Source organism: Carcharhinus amblyrhynchos, chromosome 15 (assembly GCF_965287045.1).
Source record: "Carcharhinus amblyrhynchos chromosome 15, sCarAmb.v2.hapA, whole genome shotgun sequence".
NCBI classification, from domain to species: domain Eukaryota; kingdom Metazoa; phylum Chordata; class Chondrichthyes; order Carcharhiniformes; family Carcharhinidae; genus Carcharhinus; species Carcharhinus amblyrhynchos.
Window position 1 is genome coordinate 74969560 of NC_137338.1, and position 21676 is coordinate 74991235.

Genomic DNA, 21676 nt, shown 5'->3' on the forward strand with positions numbered 1-21676 from the left:
TAAAAGGTACCATCCATAACACAGGCCTAAATGACAGGTAAGTGCAGATTGTTTGAGATTATCGCTTTCAGATTATGTTGGAGTATTTCATTGCCGATAGAGATTCCACTGCGTATCAGGTGAACCATCCAATTGAGTTATTCATCAATGACAACATCCAGAATGTTGACAATGGGGGCAGGTACTGGTAATGTCACTGAATGTCAAAAAGAGGAAGTTACCTCATTTAGAGCTATATTTTGTGTTGGTAATTTTAAGTTATATGCAAATTAGTGGGAACATGGATTCAGAAGTAGTCACAAGTAAAGAACATAAGAATTGCTAGATTCACTTTGCAAAACTTCTGAAATTGAATCCAGTTGACCTAATTCAGTGTTTATATGTTGAAAAGCCAACACAGGCCTTGCATTGTCTTGCAGCTTCAGGCTGTTAGTAACTTGACAGTATGGCTAGCTTTGGTTAATTTCGCACAAGGACTCAAGTGGTTAGCAACAGTAGAAGCAATGCTGATCCAGTTTTATAAGAGAGATTGATAGTACTAGCAAGTACATACACACATTAAAATTATGAAAAATCTAATGATGATGGTGCTGTCAATAAGGGTTCCGCTACTAACCTTAACCTCTTATATTCCAACTCTAATTCCAAAGTGCCAGCCACTAACTCTCATACCTAATCAACAACCCTAATCACCTATCCTAGACCTAACATAGGAATTAGGAGCAGGAATGAAACAAGTCAGCCCCTCAAGCCTGTTCGGCCATTGAATAAGACCATGGCTGGTTTCACTGTAACCTCAACTCCACATTCCCATCTATCCCTGATAATCTTTCACCAGTGCTGATCAATAAGCCTCACAAATATTCAGACTACTTCTACTGCCTTTTGAGGAAAAGAGTTCCAAAGGACCACAACTGAGAAAAGAATTCTAACTTGTCATAACTGAGCACCCCCTTAATTTTTAAACAATGCCCACCCCACAGTTCTAGATTCTCCTGCAAGAGGAAATCTCCTCTCCACATCCACCCACTAAGGATCTCAAACCCAAGATCTCATTGTAAATAAGAGCTGTTTACACTAAAGAAAGTGTGTGTCAGGACTTCCCAAAGCACTTCATAACCAGTGAAGCACAATTTTGGCCAGAACGCTAGATATCATTCCTCTGCTCGTCTTCTAAATTGTGCCAGGTTTTACATTCACCCAAGATGGTGGATGTAGCCCCTGTTTAACACCTCATCTGAAAGTCTGCAATTGCGAGAACAGTTCCTTAGTATTACACTGAAATATTGGGCTAGATTCAAACCTGCAGTAAAGTCTCATAAATAGGACTTAAACATTCTAACTCAAAGCTAAGAATGCTATCGCTGACATCAAATTCAGCCCTCCCCGTCCTCACCCAACCACCCACCCGCCCACTCCTCCTCCCCCCCTCCCACCCAACTGCTCCCTCCTCACCTGCCCACTCACCCTCCAAACCCCCCAACCCCTTCCCTCACACCCCCCAACCCCCCTCACCCCAACCACCCTCCCTCACCCAACCCACTCCTCCCTACCAGCCTCCCCCGCCACACAGTCCTCTCTGCCATCCTCCCCCCAACCCCCTCCCGTCTCCCCACCCAGTCTCCCGCCCCACCACCAACCCCAGCCCACACACCCCGCCCCCCACATCCCCCCTCCCTCCTCACTCACCCACCTCCTCACCAACCCCCTCCCTCCTCCCCCTCTGACCGCGCCCCCAATCTCCCTCCCACCACTCACTCCTCTCCCCACTCCACCCACTGCTCGCCCTCCCCTCTCCACTCCCCCTACCTCCACATCTCTCCCTCCCCATCCCCCTCCCCACCCTGCCCCTCCCCCCGCACCCTCCCCCACGCCTCTCCCCACCTGCCCCCCCACCCACCCCCCACCTGCCCCCCCACCCCCCCAACATCTCCCCTCCCCCCCACCCACTCCCCACCCCCATCCCCCCAAATCCCCCCTCCCCACCCCCCCCACCACGTCCCCCCTCCCCACCCCCCCACCCCCCTCCCCACCCCCACATCCACCCCGTCCCCCCTCCCCACCCCCCACATCCACCCCGTCCCCCCTCCCCCACCCCCCACATCCACCCCATCCTCACCCCACCCCCCACATCCACCCCATCCTCACCCCACCCCCCACATCCACCCCATCCTCACCCCACCCCCCACATCCACCCCATCCTCACCCCACCCCCCTCCCCATCCCCTCACCCTCCCCACCCCCTCATCCTCCCCCCTCTCCCTCCCCACCCCCCCACCTCCCCCTCTCCCTCCCCACCTCCCCTCACCCCACCTCCCCCCTCTCCCTCCCCACCCCCCCCACCTCCCCTCACCCCACCTCCCCCTCTCCCTCCCCACCCCCCTCACCCCACCTCCCCCCTCTCCCTCCCCACCCCCCCCACCTCCCCTCACCCCACCTCCCCCCTCTCCCTCCCACCCCCCCACCTCCCCTCACCCCACCTCCCCACCTCCCCTCACCCCACCTCCCCTCACCCCACCTCCCCACACCCCACCTCCCCTCACCCCACCTCCCCACCTCCCCTCACCCCACCTCCCCTCACCCCACCTCCCCTCACCCCACCTCCCCACCTCCCCTCACCCCACCTCCCCTCACCCCACCTCCCCAGCCCCCCACCTCCCCCCCCAGCCCCCCACCTCCCCCCTCTCCCTCCCCAGCCCCCCACCTCCCCCCCTCTCCCTCCCCAGCCCCCCCCTCTCCCTCCCCACCCCCCCACCTCCCCCCTCTCCCTCCCCACCCCCCCACCTCCCCCCTCTCCCTCCCCACCCCCCCACCTCCCCCCTCTCCGTCCCCACCCCCCCCTCTCCCTCCCCACCCCCCCACCTCCCTCCCACCCCCCCACCTCCCTCCCACCCCCCCACCTCCCCCCTCTCCCTCCCCACCTCCCCCCTCTCCCTCCCCAGCCCCCCCCTCTCCCTCCCCAGCCCCCCACCTCCCTCCCCACCCCCCCCCCTCTCGCTCCCCACCTCCCCCCTCTCCCTCCCCCTCTCCCTCCCCAGCCCCCCCTCTCCCTCCCCACCTCCCCCCTCTCCCTCCCCACCTCCCCCCTCTCCCTCCCACCCCCCCACCTCCCCCCTCTCCCTCCCCACCTCCCCCTCCCCACCTCCCCCCTCTCCCTCCCCACCTCCCCCCTCTCCCTCCCCACCTCCCCCCTCTCCCTCCCCCCTCTCCCTCCCCACCCCACCCCACCCCCCCTCCCCCCACCCCACCCCCCTCCCACCTCCCCACCCCACCCCCCTCCCACCTCCCCACCCCACCCCCCCCTCCCCCCACCCCACCCCCCCTCCCACCTCCCCTCTCCCTCCCCACCCCCCCCCACCCCACCCCACCCCCCACCCCACCCCACCCCCCCTCTCCCTCCCCACCCCCCCTCCCACCTCCCCTCTCCTCCCCACCCCCCCCTCCCACCTCCCCTCTCCCTCCCCACCCCCCCTCCCACCTCCCCTCTCCCTCCCCACCCCCCTCCCCCCTCCCCTCTCCCTCCCCACCCCCCCTCCCCCCTCCCCTCTCCCTCCCCACCCCCCCTCCCCCTCCCCTCTCCCTCCTCCCCCCACCCCCACACAACATTCCCCCCCCTACACAACATCCCCCCCTTCCCACCACTCACCGCTCTAATCTCCGCGTCTCCGCTCATTTCCGTCCCGCCGCCCGCTCTCAGCTCTGGGTTCCGGTCAGCCGCTCTACGGTGTCAGCTGAATGTCTAAAAGAGCGGGCGCGAAATTCAAAAGCGCTGCCGACACTGAGTGCCTGATAGAGTGCGGAGGAGCGGGGGCAGTTGTGTTTTGACCTGGAATAGCCATAGAAATAAACTAGTTACTTCAGTAATTATGGTGTGTGGTGGTTCTTTCCTCCTGCTACAGAACGCAGCAGGTTTATAAGAAGCAGCTTATATATGACATTATGGCGGAGCAAGAAATAAGCAAAGAAATAACTAAAAATGGTACAGCAATTATCATCTAGATTTTAATCTACACATCAATTGGTCAAACCAGGTAGATCAAGGCAGCCTTGAGAAGGAGTTCATAGAATGTATCCATGATAGCTTCCTTGAATAGTAATGTAATGGAACCAAGGGAGCAAGCTATCCTAGATCTGTGTAATGAAACGGGAATAATTAACGATCTTGCAATTAGGAATCTTCTTGGAAGAAGCAATCACAGTATGGTTGAATTTAAAATACAGATAGAGCGTGAGAAAATAAAATCCAATATCAATGTCTTGTGCTTAAACAAAGGAGAGTATATAGGGAAGAGGGAGGAGTTGGCTAAGGTAGACTGAGAGAAAAAATTTATGGTGGGACAATTGAGGAACAGTGGAGGACTTTCAAAGCACTCTTTCACAGCAAAAAGCATATACCAGTGATAAGGAAGGACTGTAGAAAAAGAGATAATCAGTCACGGATATCTAAGGAAATAAAGGAGGTATCAAATCGAAAGAAAATTCATACAAAGTGGTAAAGATTAGTGGGAAATCTTTAAAGATCAACAAAAAGCCTCAAAAAAGCTATAAGGAAAGATGAGATGGATTATGAGAGTAAGATAGCTCCGAATATAAAAACAGATAGCAAAAGTTTCTACGAATATATAAAATGAAAAAGAGTGGCTAAAGTAAAGTTCAGAGGACAAGAAGGGGGATGTAATAACTGGAAATGAGAAAATGGCTGAGGCATTGAACCTCAGGTATTTTGTATCAGTCGTCACAGTGGAAGACACAAATAACATACCAAAAATTGATGGCAGGAAGGCTATGGCAGATGAGAGCCTAGAAACTATTATCACAAAAGAGGTAGTGTTGGGCAAGTTAATGAGGCTAAAGGTAAACAAGTCTCCTGGTCCTGATGGAATGCATCCCAGGGTATTAAAAGAGATGGCGGGAGAAATAGCAAATACACTAGTGATAATTTATCAAAATTCACTGGACTCTGGGGTGGTTCCCGTAGATTGGTAAACAGCAAATGTGACACCACGGTTTAAAAAAGGAGGTAGACAAAACGCAGGTAACTACAGGCTGGTTAGCTTAACTTCTGTAGTAGAGAAAATGCTTAAATCCATCATCAAGGAAGAAATAGCAAGACATCTGGATATAAATTGTCCCATTGGTAAGACACAGCATGGGTTTATGAAGGGCAGGTCATGTTTGACTAATTTGGTGGAATTCTTTGAGAACATTATATGTGCAGTGGACAATGGGGAACCTGTAGATGTGGTGTATCTGGATTTCCAGAAGGTATTTGACATGGTGCCGTACCAAAGACTGCTACATAAAACAAAGGTGCACAGTGTTACAAGTAATATATTAGCATGGATAGAGGATTGGTTAACTAACAGAAAGGAAAAAGTGGGGGTAAATGGGTGTTTTTCTGGTTGTCAATCAGTGACTAGTGGTATGCCCCAGGGATCAGCATTGGGACTGCAATTGTTTATGATTTACATAGATGATTTGGAGTTGGGGGCCAATTCACAGGTGTGTGTCAAAATTCACAGATGACACTAAGATGGGTGGAAGAGCAAAGTGTGCAGAGAACGCTGGAAGTCTGCAAAGGGATATAGATAATCTAAGTGAGTGCACGAGGATCAGGCAGATGGAGTACAATGTTGATAAATGTGAGGTCATCCGTTTTGGTAGGAATAACAGCAAAATGGACTTTTATTTAAATGGTAAAAAATTGCAGCATGTTGCTATGCAGTGGGACCTGGGGGTCCTTGTGCAGGAATCTCAAGGAGTTGGTTTGCAGATGCAGCAGGTAATTAGGAAGGCAAATGGAATTTTGTCCTTCATTGCTAGAGAAATGGAGTTTAAAACAACTAGGTTATGTTGCTGCTATATAAGGTGCTGGTGAGGCCACACCTGGAGTACTACGTACAGTTCTAGTCTCCTTACTTGAGAAAGGATATACTGGCACTGGGAGTACAGTGGAGATTCACTAGGTTGATTCCAGAGTTGAGAGTGTTGGCTTATGAGGAGAGACTGGGGCCATATTCATTGGCATTCAGAAGAATGAGGGAAGATCTTATAGAAACATATTAGATTATGAAGGGAATAGACAAGATAAAAGCAGGGAAGTTTTTTCCATTGGCAGGTGAAACTAGAACTAGGAGGCATAGCCTCAAAATAAGGGGAAGCAGATTTAGGACTGGGTGAGGAGAAACTTCTTCACACAAAGAGTTGTGAATCTGTGGAATTCCCTGCCCAGTGAAGCAGTTGAGGCTACCTCATTGACTGTTTTTAAGGCAAGGATAGATAAATTTTTGAACAGCAAAGGAATTAAGGGTTATGGTGAGCAGGCGAATAAGTGGAGCCGAGTCCACAATAAGATCAGCCATGATGTTATTGAATGGTGGGGCAGGCTCGAGGGGCCTGATGGCCTACTCCTGCTCCTAGTTCTTATGTGCAAATGACTTTCACAACCACAAAGCCCCAACTGTGGTTGACAGTCGATTAAATATTGTAAGAGTGCAGTCACTCTCCGCCGACACACAGCGGCAGCAATGACTACCAAACTGCAGCATCTTCCGAAGCCGCCAGGTCCGTCACCGAGAAGGACAGTGTTTAACAGTCTTACACCAGGTTAAAATCCAACAACTTTATTTGGTATTGCTTACTGTGTTTACCCCAGTCCAACGCCGGCATCGCCACGTCACTGAGAAGAACACCACCTAAAAGATTCTGTCTATTGGCCTTGCTGTCAAGTTGGAGGACATTTTAATACTGCTCTCCTTAGTCCTTCCTCCCCCGCCCGCGAGCCCCCTTCCCCCTTCCTTTGCCCCGCCCCCTTTCTTTGCCACGCCCCTTGCTCGCCTTGCCACGCCCCTGCACAGCTTGCCCCTCCTCCCTGCTCGCCTTGCCCCGCCCCTGTACACCTTATCCCGCCCCCTGCTCGTCTTGCCCCGCCCCCTGCTCGTCTTGCCCCGCCCCCTGCTCGTCTTGCCCCGCCCCCCTGCACACCTTATCCCGCCCCTTGGGAATCCTCTCCTCCGCCTCCAGCGTCACATTTGAGGATAGATGTCATGACGGATGACGCACGACGCACGACGCAGTGCTGGTTGCTAAGGGGAAGCGGCGAGGTTAGCTGGTCTGTTTTGGTTCTGTTCCCTCTCGTCTCCTTCCCGGGGTCACTCAGTCTGTCAGCGCCCCCGGGTCGGCCACCGTTCCCCTTCCCCCCCCCCCCAAATCCCTCACCCCCCCCCCCCCCCCCCCCAAGTGGCAGCCGCATGAGACCATGAATCAATTCCAGGAGCCAACGCACACTGCTCGGGCTGGAGGGCAGAAGGAGACAAGCACACAGACCGAATGTAACGCCAGAGGTGAGTGGGAAGAGGAGGGCAGTGAGTAGTTCTTCCTGCTGATCCCTGTCACTGTGTGGATGTGCCGGCGTTGGACTGGGGTAAACACAGTAAAAAGTCTGACTGTTGTCAGACTTTTTACTGTGATCCCTGTCACTGCCAGAGGACCAGGTGTCATGACTGAAGCTGACGACTAGGTCAGGAAAGTACGTGACCAGGGTCTAGGCCACAGCTGCGGAACTCTGCCAGGATCACGGGACTGAGGCTATGGGACCAGGGAGTGCTGCCATAGTTAGGGAACTGGGACCAGCTGACCAGATGTCAAGGTCGTGGGGGTGCAGAGTGTGGTACAGACCAGATGTGAGGGTTTTCAGTTCAGGATTGGTCTAGGGCTGGTGTCAGGGTCTACGAATGCCAAGGTCAGACTGTGGCCAGGATGCCAAGGATTAAAGAGGACCAAGGCATCAGGATTCTATGTGTCTTCTATTTTTGTGCCAGTCAATCGTTTTTGTTAAACTAGTTGGTAGCATTAACATCCACCATGATCTTAACTAATTGTGTTGACAACCTCACAAACCTTTTGGCACCTAGGAGTTGTAAGGGAATTACTTAAATGAACTATTCCGGTTATCAGTCTTCATAGGAGGTCTACAGTTAAGGATAGGGTACAGGTAAGGGAAGAGGCTGAGGATGTCCCAAGTGGTGGCGTTACGGCAAATAGGGTCCAGAAGAAGGCTGGGATGAAAGCGCTTTATCTGAATGCACGAAGCATTCGGAATAAAGTGGATGAGCTGGTGGCGCAGATCGACACAAATGGATACGATCTGGTGGCCATTACAGAGACGTGGCTGCAAGGTGACAGGGACTGGGAGATGAATGTACAGGGCTATCAAGTGTTTAGGAAGGATAGGCAGGAGGAAAGAGGGGGTGGCGTAGCTCTGCTGATTAAGGACAGCATCAAGGTGGTAGCAAGGGATGATATCGGAGCCAAAGAGCAGAAAGTGGAATCGTTGTGGGTGGAGATTAGGAACAGCAAAGGGAGGAAGACGCTGGTGGGTGTCGTCTATAGGCCCCCGAATAATGATCTGGAGGTGGGGCGGGCTGTTAACGCGCAAATAAGTGCGGCGTGCAGGAATGGGACGGCAGTAGTTATGGGGGATTTCAATCTGCATATTGATTGGTCGACCCATGTTGGACGAGGTGGGCTCGAGGAGGAGTTCTTGGAATGCTGCCGGGATGGTTTCCTGGAACAGTGTGTGTTGGAGCCGACGAGGGAGCGAGCTATCTTGGATCTGGTGCTATGTAATGAGGCAGGTAGAATTAGGGACCTTGAGGTGAAGGATCCTCTTGGAGAGAGTGATCATTGTATGGTGGAGTTTCTGTTGCAGATGGAGGAGGAGAAAGTGGGTTCCCGGACACGTGTCCTTTGTTTGAATAGAGGGGAGTATGGTAGGATGAGAGAAGAATTGGCGAATGTGGACTGGGGGAGCGCGTTGGAAGGTAGGTCTGCTGAGGAGCAGTGGAGGATCTTTAAGGAGATCTTTCTTGGTGCTCAGCAGAAATTTATTCCGATGGTTAAAAAGGACAGTAGGAAGAGAGGTAATAAGCCGTGGATAACGAAGGAGGTGAAGGAAAGTGTTAAATTAAAAGCGGAGGAATTTAGAGTAGCTAAGAGCAGTGGGCGAGAAGAGGATTGGGAAAGGTTTAAATGTCAACAAAGATTGACAAAGAAGTTGATAAAGGAGGGTAGAAGAAGCTATGAAGCTGGGCTAGCGCTTAATATAAAAAAGGATAGCAAGAGTTTTTATAAATATATAAAAAGGAAGAGGCTGGCTAGGGTGAACGTTGGTCCCTTAGCGGATGAGAAAGGGGACCTAGTGGTAGGGGATGGGGATATGGCTAAGGTCTTGAATAACTTTTTTGTTTCTGTCTTCACGGAGGAGGACGTGAATAATTTGCCGGGTGTTAGCGATGGAAAGGTGGTAGGACTGGAGGGTCTTAATGACATTACTGTTACTAGAGAGGTGGTGCGCGACAGACTGGAGGGGCTGATTGTGGACAAGTCCCCAGGACCGGATGGAATGCATCCGAGGGTTCTGAAAGAAATGGCGGAGGTGATAGTGGATGCCTTGGTGGTTATTTTCCAGACGTCGCTGGATTCCGGGGAAGTGCCGGAGGATTGGAAAACGGCTAATGTTACGCCGTTGTTTAAGAAGGGTGCCAGGCAAAAGGCGGGGAATTACAGGCCGGTTAGTTTAACGTCTGTGGTAGGTAAAATGTTAGAATCCGTCATTAAGGAGGAAATTGCGAGGCATCTTGAAGGGAATTGCTTGATAGGGCAGACGCAACACGGTTTCATTAAAGGGAAGTCGTGTCTGACAAATTTACTGGAGTTCTATGAGGATGTGTCTAGGGCGGTGGATAGAGGAGAGCCGGTGGATGTGGTCTTTCTGGATTTTCAGAAGGCGTTTGATAAGGTACCTCACAAGAGGTTACTGCAGAAGGTCAGAGGACATGGAGTTGGGGGTAGGGTGTTAGCGTGGATAGAGGATTGGTTGTCAAATAGGAGGCAGAGAGTGGGGGTCAATGGGTGCTATTCGGATTGGCGGTTGGTGACTAGTGGGGTGCCCCAGGGGTCGGTGCTGGGGCCTCAGCTATTTACCATTTATATAGATGATCTGGAGGAGGGAACCGAGTGTAGGGTGTCGAAATTTGCTGATGACACCAAGATTGGGGGAAAGGCAAATTGTGCGGAGGGTGTGGAAAGTCTGCAGAAGGATCTAGATAGGCTGGGCAAATGGGCCAGGAAATGGCAAATGGAATTTAATGTTGGCAAGTGTGAGGTGGTCCACTTTGGTAGGAAGAATGGTAGGAAGGACTATTACTTACGTGGCGAAAAACTGCAGCAGGCGACGGTGCAGAGGGACCTCGGGGTCCTTGTGCATGAGTCGCAAAAACCCAGCCTGCAAGTGCAGCAGGTGGTCAGGAAGGCGAATGGGATGCTGGCCTTCATAGCGAGGGGGATTGAATATAAGAACATAAGAACATAAGAAATAGGAGCAGGAGTAGGCCATCTGGCCCTTCGAGCCTGCCCCGCCATTCAATAAGATCATGGCTGATCTGTCGTGGCTCAGTTCCACTTTCCCGCCCTCTCCCCATAACCCTTAATCCCCTCTCTTATCAAAAACCCATCAACCCGCTTCTTAAAAATATTTAGCGAGGCAGCCTCCACCACTTCAACGGGCAGAGAATTCCAGAGATTCACCACCCTTTGAGTGAAGAAGTTCCTCCTCAACTCCGTTCTGAACTGCCCCCCCTTTATCTTGAGGCTGTGCCCCCTAGTCCTACTGTCTTTTTTGAGCGGGAAGAGTCTTTCCACCTCTATCCTATCCATCCCATTCATCATCTTATACGTCTCAATGAGATCTCCCCTCATTCTTCTAAACTCTAACGAGTACAAGCCTAGTTTATTCAGCCTCTCCTCATAGCTCAACCCCCTCAACTCCGGTATCAGCCTAGTAAACCTCCTCTGCACTCCCTCCAAGGCCAAAATATCCTTGCGCAGGTGCGGCGCCCAAAACTGCACACAGTACTCCAGCTGCGGCCTCACCAATGCCCTATACAGCTGCAGCAAGACCTCCCTACTTTTATATTCAATCCCCCTCGCTATGAAGGCCAGCATCCCATTCGCCTTCCTGACCACCTGCTGCACCTGCAGGCTGGGTTTTTGCGACTCATGCACAAGGACCCCGAGGTCCCTCTGCACCGTCGCCTGCTGCAGTTTTTCGCCACGTAAGTAATAGTCCTTCCTACCATTCTTCCTACCAAAGTGGACCACCTCACACTTGCCAACATTAAATTCCATTTGCCATTTCCTGGCCCATTCGCCCAGCCTATCTAGATCCTTCTGCAGACTCTCCACACCCTCCGCACAATTTGCCTTTCCCCCAATCTTGGTGTCATCAGCAAATTTCGACACCCTACACTCGGTTCCCTCCTCCAGATCATCTATATAAATGGTAAATAGCTGAGGCCCCAGCACCGACCCCTGGGGCACCCCACTAGTCACCAACCGCCAATCCGAATAGCACCCATTGACCCCCACTCTCTGCCTCCTATTTGACAACCAATCCTCTATCCACGCTAACACCCTACCCCCAACTCCATGTCCTCTGACCTTCTGCAGTAACCTCTTGTGAGGTACCTTATCAAACGCCTTCTGAAAATCCAGAAAGACCACATCCACCGGCTCTCCTCTATCCACCGCCCTAGACACATCCTCATAGAACTCCAGTAAATTTGTCAGACACGACTTCCCTTTAATGAAACCGTGTTGCGTCTGCCCTATCAAGCAATTCCCTTCAAGATGCCTCGCAATTTCCTCCTTAATGACGGATTCTAACATTTTACCTACCACAGACGTTAAACTAACCGGCCTGTAATTCCCCGCCTTTTGCCTGGCACCCTTCTTAAACAACGGCGTAACATTAGCCGTTTTCCAATCCTCCGGCACTTCCCCGGAATCCAGCGACGTCTGGAAAATAACCACCAAGGCATCCACTATCACCTCCGCCATTTCTTTCAGAACCCTCGGATGCATTCCATCCGGTCCTGGGGACTTGTCCACAATCAGCCCCTCCAGTCTGTCGCGCACCACCTCTCTAGTAACAGTAATGTCATTAAGACCCTCCAGTCCTACCACCTTTCCATCGCTAACACCCGGCAAATTATTCACGTCCTCCTCCGTGAAGACAGAAACAAAAAAGTTATTCAAGACCTTAGCCATATCCCCATCCCCTACCACTAGGTCCCCTTTCTCATCCGCTAAGGGACCAACGTTCACCCTAGCCAGCCTCTTCCTTTTTATATATTTATAAAAACTCTTGCTATCCTTTTTTATATTAAGTGCTAGCCCAGCTTCATAGCTTCTTCTACCCTCCTTTATCAACTTTTTTGTCAATCTTTGTTGACATTTAAACCTTTCCCAATCCTCTTCTCGCCCACTGCTCTTAGCTACTCTAAATTCCTCCGCTTTTAATTTAACACTTTCCTTCACCTCCTTCGTTATCCACGGCTTATTACCTCTCTTCCTACTGTCCTTTTTAACCATCGGAATAAATTTCTGCTGAGCACCAAGAAAGATCTCCTTAAAGATCCTCCACTGCTCCTCAGCAGACCTACCTTCCAACGCGCTCCCCCAGTCCACATTCGCCAATTCTTCTCTCATCCTACCATACTCCCCTCTATTCAAACAAAGGACACATGTCCGGGAACCCACTTTCTCCTCCTCCATCTGCAACAGAAACTCCACCATACAATGATCACTCTCTCCAAGAGGATCCTTCACCTCAAGGTCCCTAATTCTACCCGCCTCATTACATAGCACCAGATCCAAGATAGCTCGCTCCCTCGTCGGCTCCAACACACACTGTTCCAGGAAACTATCCCGGCAGCATTCCAAGAACTCCTCCTCGAGCCCACCTCGTCCAACATGGGTCGACCAATCAATATGCAGATTGAAATCCCCCATAACTACTGCCGTCCCATTCCTGCACGCCGCACTTATTTGCGCGTTAACAGCCCGCCCCACCTCCAGATCATTATTCGGGGGCCTATAGACGACACCCACCAGCGTCTTCCTCCCTTTGCTGTTCCTAATCTCCACCCACAACGATTCCACTTTCTGCTCTTTGGCTCCGATATAAAAGTAGGGAGGTCTTGCTGCAGCTGTATAGGGCATTGGTGAGGCCGCAGCTGGAGTACTGTGTGCAGTTTTGGGCGCCGCACCTGCGCAAGGATATTTTGGCCCTGGAGGGAGTGCAGAGGAGGTTTACTAGGCTGATACCGGAGTTGAGGGGGTTGAGCTATGAGGAGAGGCTGAATAAACTAGGCTTGTACTCGTTAGAGTTTAGAAGAATGAGGGGAGATCTCATTGAGACGTATAAGATGATGAATGGGATGGATAGGATAGAGGTGGAAAGACTCTTCCCGCTCAAAAAAGACAGTAGGACTAGGGGGCACAGCCTCAAGATAAAGGGGGGGCGGTTCAGAACGGAGTTGAGGAGGAACTTCTTCACTCAAAGGGTGGTGAATCTCTGGAATTCTCTGCCCGTTGAAGTGGTGGAGGCTGCCTCGCTAAATATTTTTAAGAAGCGGGTTGATGGGTTTTTGATAAGAGAGGGGATTAAGGGTTATGGGGAGAGGGCGGGAAAGTGGAACTGAGCCACGACAGATCAGCCATGATCTTATTGAATGGCGGGGCAGGCTCGAAGGGCCAGATGGCCTACTCCTGCTCCTATTTCTTATGTTCTTATGTTTGATAACCAGTATTTTATGAGCTGAAATGTCCCAATTAAACAGAGAAAACCAAGGCCATCACTCAGTATGTAGACCTCAAACTCTGTTCCCTTGCCACTAATTCCATCCTTCGATCACCTTCAGATTGAACAAAACTGCAACTTTGGCGTCCTAGTTGATCTCCTTCAAGCAAATCATACTGTACAACTACTGATTCAGGCTCCTCCATCGCCATTCCTAGATATAAGACCACAAGACATTGGACCAGAATTTAGACCACTAGGTCTGCTGCGCCATTCAATCATGACTGATATTTTTCTCATCCCCATAAACCCCTCATCCCCTGTCAATCAAGAATCTATCTCAGTCTTAAAGACAGTCAACGACCTGGCCTCCACAGCCTTCTGCAGTAAAGAGTTCCACAGATTCACCACTCTCTGGCTGAAGAAATTCCGTATATCCCAATCCACCAGAGGCAATTGTGCAGTATATATTTGACAAGCAGTTGTCCTGGGACTTCTTTTTGTGTAACATTTGACTCTGGATCCCATGAAGTTAATTTCATTTTATTATTGTCACATGTATTAGTATACAGTGAGAAGTATTGTTTCTTGCATGCTATACAAACAAAGCATACCACTCATAAAGGAGGAAACGAGAGAGAAAGTGCAGAATATAGTGTCAGTCATAGCTAGGGTGTAGAGAAAGATCAACTTGGTGTGAGGTAGGTCCATTCAAAAGTTTGATCGCAGTAGGGAAGAAGCAGTTCTTGAGTCAATTGATACATGACCTCAAACTTTTCTCTTTTCTCCCCCCAATGGAAGAAGGTAGAAGAGAATATGTCCAGGGTGCAATTGTGCTGGCTGCTCTGCCGGGGCAGTGGGAAGTGTAGACAGAGTCAATGGATGAAAGGCTGGCTTGCGTGATGGATTGGGCTACATTCATGACTTTTTGTAATCTCTTGCTGTCTAGGGCAGAGCAAGAGCCATACCAAGCTGTGATACAAACAGAAAGAAGGCTTTCTATGGTGCATCTGTAAAAGTTAGCTGCAGCTAACATGCCAAATTTCCTTAGTCTTCTGAGAAAGTAGAATTGTTGGTTGCTTTCTTAACTATAGTGTCGGCATGGAGGGACCAGGACAGGTTGTTGATGATTGGATGCCTAAAAACTTGAAGCTTTCAACTATTTCTACTTTGTCTCAAGACATTTGGTCAACCATAGGCAAGGAAACCAACCTCCTTAATTTACTTAATTATTTAATTTACTAAATTACTTTACTAATTTACTAAATTACTTAATTTCTTCATGTTGAATACCACTGGGAAGAAGCAGGAAGGGCAGAGTGTAGTCTGGGTGAGGGATTTCAATATTGTAAGGGGAATTTTCTGAGGTGTCCTGTACTCAGCTGATCTCACCAAACCAAACAAAGACTACAAAAGAAAGCCAGCATGTAGTTAAACTAAAAGTTTATCACTAATGCATGCACCAGGAGAGAAGACAATGACTTCTGACCGTTCTGTCTGTCATAATAGTACATGAGATTGACATACTTTTCTGAACATTTAGACTTCTCACCCAGCCTGTCACCCAAACTGGAGGGTCCAATTACAATATTACCTTAGTAAATAATGTTCCACCTGTCAGCTTATTAGTCCATTGTACCTAAAAATCCTTCCTTCGTTACCAGGAAACCTAACTACGTAAATCCAGTAGATTCAAACTAGTTGGTAGTATGAACATCCACCATGATCTTAACTAATTGTGTTGACAACCTCACAAAGCTTTTGGCACCTAGGAGTTGTAAGGGAATTACTTAATTTTTCCTTAATTCCAGTTATCAGTCTTCATGTTTGATAACCAGTATTTTATGAGCTGAAATGTCCCAATTAAACAGAGAAAACCAAGGCCATCACTCAGTATGTAAACCTCAAACTCTGTTCCCTTGCCACTAATTCCATCCTTCGGTCACCTTCAGATTGAACAAAACTGCAACTTTGGCGTCCTAGTTGATCTCCTTCAAGCAAATCATACTGTACAACTACTGATTCAGGCTCCTCCATCGCCATTCCTAGATATAAGACCACAAGACATCGGACCAGAATTTAGACCACTAGGTCTGCTGCATCATTCAATCATAAGAACATAAGAACATAAGAAATAGGAGCAAGAGTAGGCCATCTAGCCCTTCGAGCCTGCCCCGCCATTCAATAAGATCATGGCTGATCTGTTGTGGCTCAGTTCCACTTTCCCGCCCTCTCCCCATAACCCTTAATCCCCTCTCTTATCAAAAACCCATCAACCCGCTTCTTAAAAATATTTAGCGAGGCAGCCTCCACCACTTCAACGGGCAGAGAATTCCAGAGATTCACCACCCTTTGAGTGAAGAAGTTCCTCCTCAACTCCGTTCTAAACCGCCTCCCCTTTATCTTGAGGCTGTGCCCCCTAGTCCTACTGTCTTTTTTGAGCGGGAAGAGTCTCTCCACCTCTATCCTATCCATCCCATTCATCATCTTATACGTCTCAATGAGATCTCCCCTCATTCTTCTAAACTCTAACGAGTACAAGCCTAGTTTATTCAGCCTCTCCTCATAGCTCAACCCCCTCAACTCCGGTATCAGCCTAGTAAACCTCCTCTGCACTCCCTCCAGGGCCAAAATATCCTTGCACAGGTGCGGCGCCCAAAACTGCACACAGTACTCCAGCTGCGGCCTCACCAATGCCCTATACAGCTGCAGCAAGACCTCCCTACTTTTATATTCAATCCCCCTCGCTATGAAGGCCAGCATCCCATTCGCCTTCCTGACCACCTGCTGCACCTGCAAGCTGGGTTTTTGCAACTCATGCACAAGGACCCCGAGGTCCCTCTGCACCGTCGCCTGCTGCAGTTTTTCGCCACGTAAGTAATAGTCCTTCCTACCATTCTTCCTACCAAAGTGGACCACCTCACACTTGCCAACATTAAATTCCATTTGCCATTTCCTGGCCCATTCGCCCAGCCTATCTAGATCCTTCTGCAGACTCTCCACACCCTCCGCACAATTTGCCTTTCCCCCAATCTTGGTGTCATCAGCAAATTTCGACACCCTGCACTCGGTTCCCTCCTCCAGATCATCTATATAAATGGTAAATAGCTGAGGCCCCAGCACCGACCCCTGGGGCACCCCACTAGTCACCAACCGCCAATCCGAATAGCACCCATTGACCCCCACTCTCTGCCTCCTATTTGACAACCAATCCTCTATCCACGCTAACACCCTACCCCCAACTCCATGTCCCCTGACCTTCTGCAATAACCTCTTGTGAGGTACCTTGTCAAACGCCTTCTGAAAATCCAGAAAGACCACATCCACCGGCTCTCCTCTATCCACTGCCCTAGACACATCCTCATAGAACTTCAGTAAATTTGTCAGACACGACTTCCCTTTAATGAAACCGTGTTGCGTCCGCCCTATCAAGCAATTCCCTTCAAGATGCCTCGCAATTTCCTCCTTAATGACGGATTCTAACATTTTACCTACCACAGACGTTAAACTAACCGGCCTATAATTCCCCGCCTTTTGCCTGGCACCCTTCTTAAACAACGGCGTAACATTAGCCGTTTTCCAATCTTCCGGCACTTCCCCGGAATCCAGCGACGTCTGGAAAATAACCACCAAGGCATCCACTATAACCTCCGCCATTTCTTTCAGAACCCTCGGATGCATTCCATCCGGTCCTGGGGACTTGTCCACAATCAGCCCCTCCAGTCTGTCGAGCACCACCTCTCTAGTAACAGTAATGTCATTAAGACCCTCCATTCCTACCACCTTTCCATCTCTAACACCCGGCAAATTATTCACGTCCTCCTCCGTGAAGACAGAAACAAAAAAGTTATTCAAGACCTTAGCCATATCCCCATCCCCTACCACTAGCTCCCCTTTCTCATCCTCTAAAGGACCAACGTTCACCCTAGCCAGCCTCTTCCTTTTTATATATTTATAAAAACTCATATCATGAAAAATATCATGACTGATATTTTTCTCATCCCCATAAACCCCTCATCCCCTGTCAATCAATTAACACCCTGCAGATTTTAATTTGCAAAGGAGTCAGTTCTGTTGCCCGAATCAGGCCCCTTTTATCAGCCTGAGAGATGGCACCAGCCTCGTGAAACATGAGTGAATGCACTCCCGTACATTCAGACCCCCTGATTAACTTGCAGCTGCGTAACCTAGGCTGATAAGACAAACTGTTCACTATGCTTCATTGTCTCAAAGAATGTGGCTTTTCTGTTGCAGTCTACTTCCCATAATGCCAAGCAAATAGATTGTTGTTTGGCCAAGACTCAAACATATTTGGAATTACATTTTGGTTACATCGTTTAAAATTCATTACTACTGATGTGGTTAATAGACAGTAGCTTTGCTTATGTTGTATTAGGCAGTAAATCCTTATTCTGTAGAAGGCATTTTGTAATCTTTACCTTAACCTAGTCTACTTATTATAGTAAATTCAAACAAGGGGCTTTTACACTAGTTCCATACTACTGTCCATCAAATACCCATCACTAAAAATGACTCTAACACCATTACTGACTGTGCTGGCCAAACCCTAAAAGGGCATGTCCTCCAAACAGGGTCTGTGCAGGTGTTGAGAGAACCAACAAGAAGGTAAAAAACCGATTTGACCTTGCCCAAAGATGTCATTGACCATTCTCCTAACTTCTGCAGTGTGTTGATATGAGCTCATCCAGAAGTTCCATTCACTGATCTATGTTGGTCCCAAAAGCCATGTTCAAGTTAAAATTCATGTTCTTGGTCTGCCATGCCTCCATCCCAAAATTTGTAACTTCTTTCAACCTCATTGCCTTGACTCAGAATTCTTCTTTCCTTCACTTGTCACACCTTGTAAAACCTGTCCTTGCTTTATCCAACAATTGGTAGCTGTTCCTTTAACAGTAGATCCGTGCTCTAAAATTCCCTTCCTCAATCTCTCCATCCCTTTTTCCCAGTCTGTTCTGGGATCTTCCTTTAAACCTACATATTTGACCCCACCTAATATTTCTCCTTTGTTTTTGCATTCAATTGTTTGAATGCTTACAGATCTGTGAAGCACCTATGGTCATTCTTCTGTTCAAAGAACTTGCACAAATACAAGCTGTTTCTGTAGGAAGGCGGGTCATGATATTTTACTGCACTTGATTACTTCAGTACTGGTTTCACTTTTGATAAATTAATCTCATCAGCGCAGAGGTTTAATTTAGTAATGTGCAATTTAACAGTGACTTTTTTATTTCCCAGGTCTCAGCCCTAGACTTTCAAAAGTAAACCTTTTCACACTCCTTAGTTTGTGGATGGAACTTTTTCCAAACAATGAACAAAAGACAACTCAGGTACAGTATTTGTCCAACTGATCATACTCAAGGTAGCAACTAAATATTATGAAAAGGTGCATGGATTATACGTTGCTTGATATATTATATCACTTAACGCCAACACATTGGATTCTATTATCATTTTCCCATTATTTCAGTCAGCGGTTAAGATAGCTCTTACATTATTAATCATTTTGCATGTAATCCTAGTCAGATTCACTGCTGTATACTTTTCTGCACATGAGCAGTTTTTGTATGTTGACTATGTACAGCCACAGGTTGAGTATTATGAAATTCCACAGGTCTATAAGTAACTAAATGGGGTATTAATGCAGATCAATTAAGTCCCGAAAAGGGACTTACCATGCTTTTCAGGAAACTCTTTGTTTGCATATACATGTGAATGAAATACATTTTGCCTATTGAACCATGTGTAAATTTCCACAACATTGGATTTTTGTATGCATTGCATATGTTGCAATTGTTGAGCAACAGTGAGGAGCCTTGCAAAACCAGAAAGACACTGCTGGACAAGGACCACAAACAGCACAGTAGTGCATAGAAAGTTTTGTATCAACTTCTCTTCCTTCCTTAAAAGTGATTCTTGAATCAGTCTGAGACTGTGAATACAGTACCAAGGTGAAATCCACAACTTTGCTGATGCACTAATGGGATGTTATTGCCTAAATTAATATGTTATTTGTATATGTACTGATATTTATATGAATAGCAAAAGGCTACTGTACAGTTACAGCAAATAATTAGAAAAAACTAATAGAATGTTATCATTTATTATGAGGGAAATTGATTATAAAGTGTGAAGGTTATGCTTCAGTTGTACAGGGCATTGGTGAGACCACATTTGGAGTACTGTGTACAGTATTGGTCTCCTTATTTATGGAAAGATGTAAGTGTGTTATAAGCAATTTTGAGAAGGTTTGCTTGACTAATATCAGGAATGGACAAGTTGTCTTAAGAGGAAAGGTTGGACAGGATTAGGTTTGTATCCACTGGAGTTTAGAAGTGTAAGAGGCAATTTGATTGAAACCTTTAAGATCCTGACAGGTCTTGACAGGGTGGATATAGAGAGGATGTTTCCTCTTGTGGGAGAATTTAGAATGAGGGGTCACTGTTTAAAAATAAAGGGTCGCTCATTTGAACCAAAGATGAGGAAAAAAAAATTCCCTGGGGGTCATGAGTCTTTGAAACTCTTTTCTTCAAAAGGCAATGGAAGTAGAGTCTTTGGATTTTTTAAGGCAGAGCTATATTAAGTTATTGGGAATAGACAGAAATGTGGGGTTGAAGTTACAGTCTGATCAATCATGATTCCTACTGAATGATGGAGCAAACTTGAGGGGCTAAAAAGCTATATCCTGCTCCTATTTTGTACGTTTGAGTGTAGACATTTATTTATGACTTGTCACATTTTATCAGGTCCATGTGTATCTAACCTGTTCTTTTACTTCACACTTATGTAAGTTACATTTATGCTCCATTTGGACCACATTCCTGATTAATTTGCTGAATGGATTAATATGTTTGGAATTTCCTATTAAGGAATTGAGATCAGCCATATTAAACTGAAGTGTTAATCTCTTTCACTTCTGTTGACACGTGGCAGCTATTCATGCCAGGTGTCAACTTCATGCCACATCTAATGAGTATGTTATTAACATTTTACTAAGCCTCTATTGTTGCCACCCATGATTGCTTTAAATTCAGCCAAGGTATTTCCTTTGTAGCCTCTTCATTGAAGAGGTGGCACAGTGGCACATTGGTTAGCACTGCTATCTCACAGCGCAAAGATTCAGGGTTCGATTTCAGTCTTGGCTAACTGTCAGCATGTTCCCCCCATGACTGTGTGGGTTTCCTCTGGGTGCTCCGTTACCCTCCCATAGTCCAAAATGTGCAGGTTAGGTGGACTGACTGTGCTAAATGCATGGGCTTGCAGGACTTGGGTGGGGGAATGGACCTTGGTAAAATGCTGTTTCAGAGAGTTGGTGCAGACTTAATGGGCTGAATGGCCTCCTTCTGCAATAAAACTCTTCTTCTCTGTTGCTGCCTTACCCACATTCCTGAATGATTTCACACACTGTTATAGGTGGCCACATGTGATTAAGTAGTGACTGAACAATCTGATTGGCCTACACGTGCTTGTAATGTCATTTAGTAGGAAACACACAGCTTAAAATAGTACATCTGCATACTTTACAAGGGTGTTACTATCCCAAAGGGAGGTCATTTAATTTGTGCAATTCACGCCTTAGTTGCATCATCAGTAGGTGGGACTGGTGCTTAACAGTTTGACAATGGAATTTAAAATAAAATCTCAGGAAAGTTAAAATAGCCCAGGGAAAATAGTTAAATACCAGTTGTGAAGGAAAAGGAGTGGAATGTTTACGTGAAAAACAACCTGGACGTGTACACAGTTGCCACATCAGACACCAATTGTTGATTTAATATCATCAGAACAGAAAGTAATCATTTCCAATACTTTGTATATTTACTTAACCTTGGCAACGGGTTAAGAATTGAGCGTTCAAATATGAATGCTATCTCCATGATAGCTTCAAATCTGTGTTTCTTTTGAATGAGGAAATCCCAAGTTTGCTGCTAGCCGATGCTGAATTCAGTGGTCACAGTTGAACCGGTAGCTGGGCACTGCAATGCCACAGTGCCTTAGTGGATAAGTAGTACAAGTCAG

General features: G+C 48.1%; 2 protein-coding genes across 3 annotated transcripts in view; one reads left to right on the top strand and one right to left on the bottom strand.

Annotated features, from left to right (window-relative positions):
* The window catches only part of LOC145353019 (dnaJ homolog subfamily C member 15-like), a 28361-nt gene extending 21594 nt beyond the window's left edge, over nucleotides 1–6767 (bottom strand). For both annotated transcript variants that reach the window (XM_080203326.1, XM_080203327.1), the window contains exons 1-2: nucleotides 6642–6767; nucleotides 3647–3826 (exon numbers count right to left, since the gene is read on the bottom strand). In XM_080203326.1, the coding sequence (XP_080059452.1) occupies nucleotides 3647–3673 (27 nt within the window). In that variant the 5' untranslated portion in view covers nucleotides 3674–3826; nucleotides 6642–6767. The remainder of the gene's footprint in view (nucleotides 1–3646; nucleotides 3827–6641) is intronic.
* Nucleotides 6768–7230: 463 nt separating this feature from the next.
* Nucleotides 7231–21676, top strand: part of cdadc1 (cytidine and dCMP deaminase domain containing 1) — a 48182-nt gene continuing 33736 nt past the window's right edge. Inside the window, exons 1-2 of the mRNA XM_080204238.1 lie at nucleotides 7231–7343; nucleotides 18899–18990. Coding sequence (XP_080060364.1) covers nucleotides 7259–7343; nucleotides 18899–18990 — 177 coding nt within the window. The 5' untranslated portion in view covers nucleotides 7231–7258. The remainder of the gene's footprint in view (nucleotides 7344–18898; nucleotides 18991–21676) is intronic.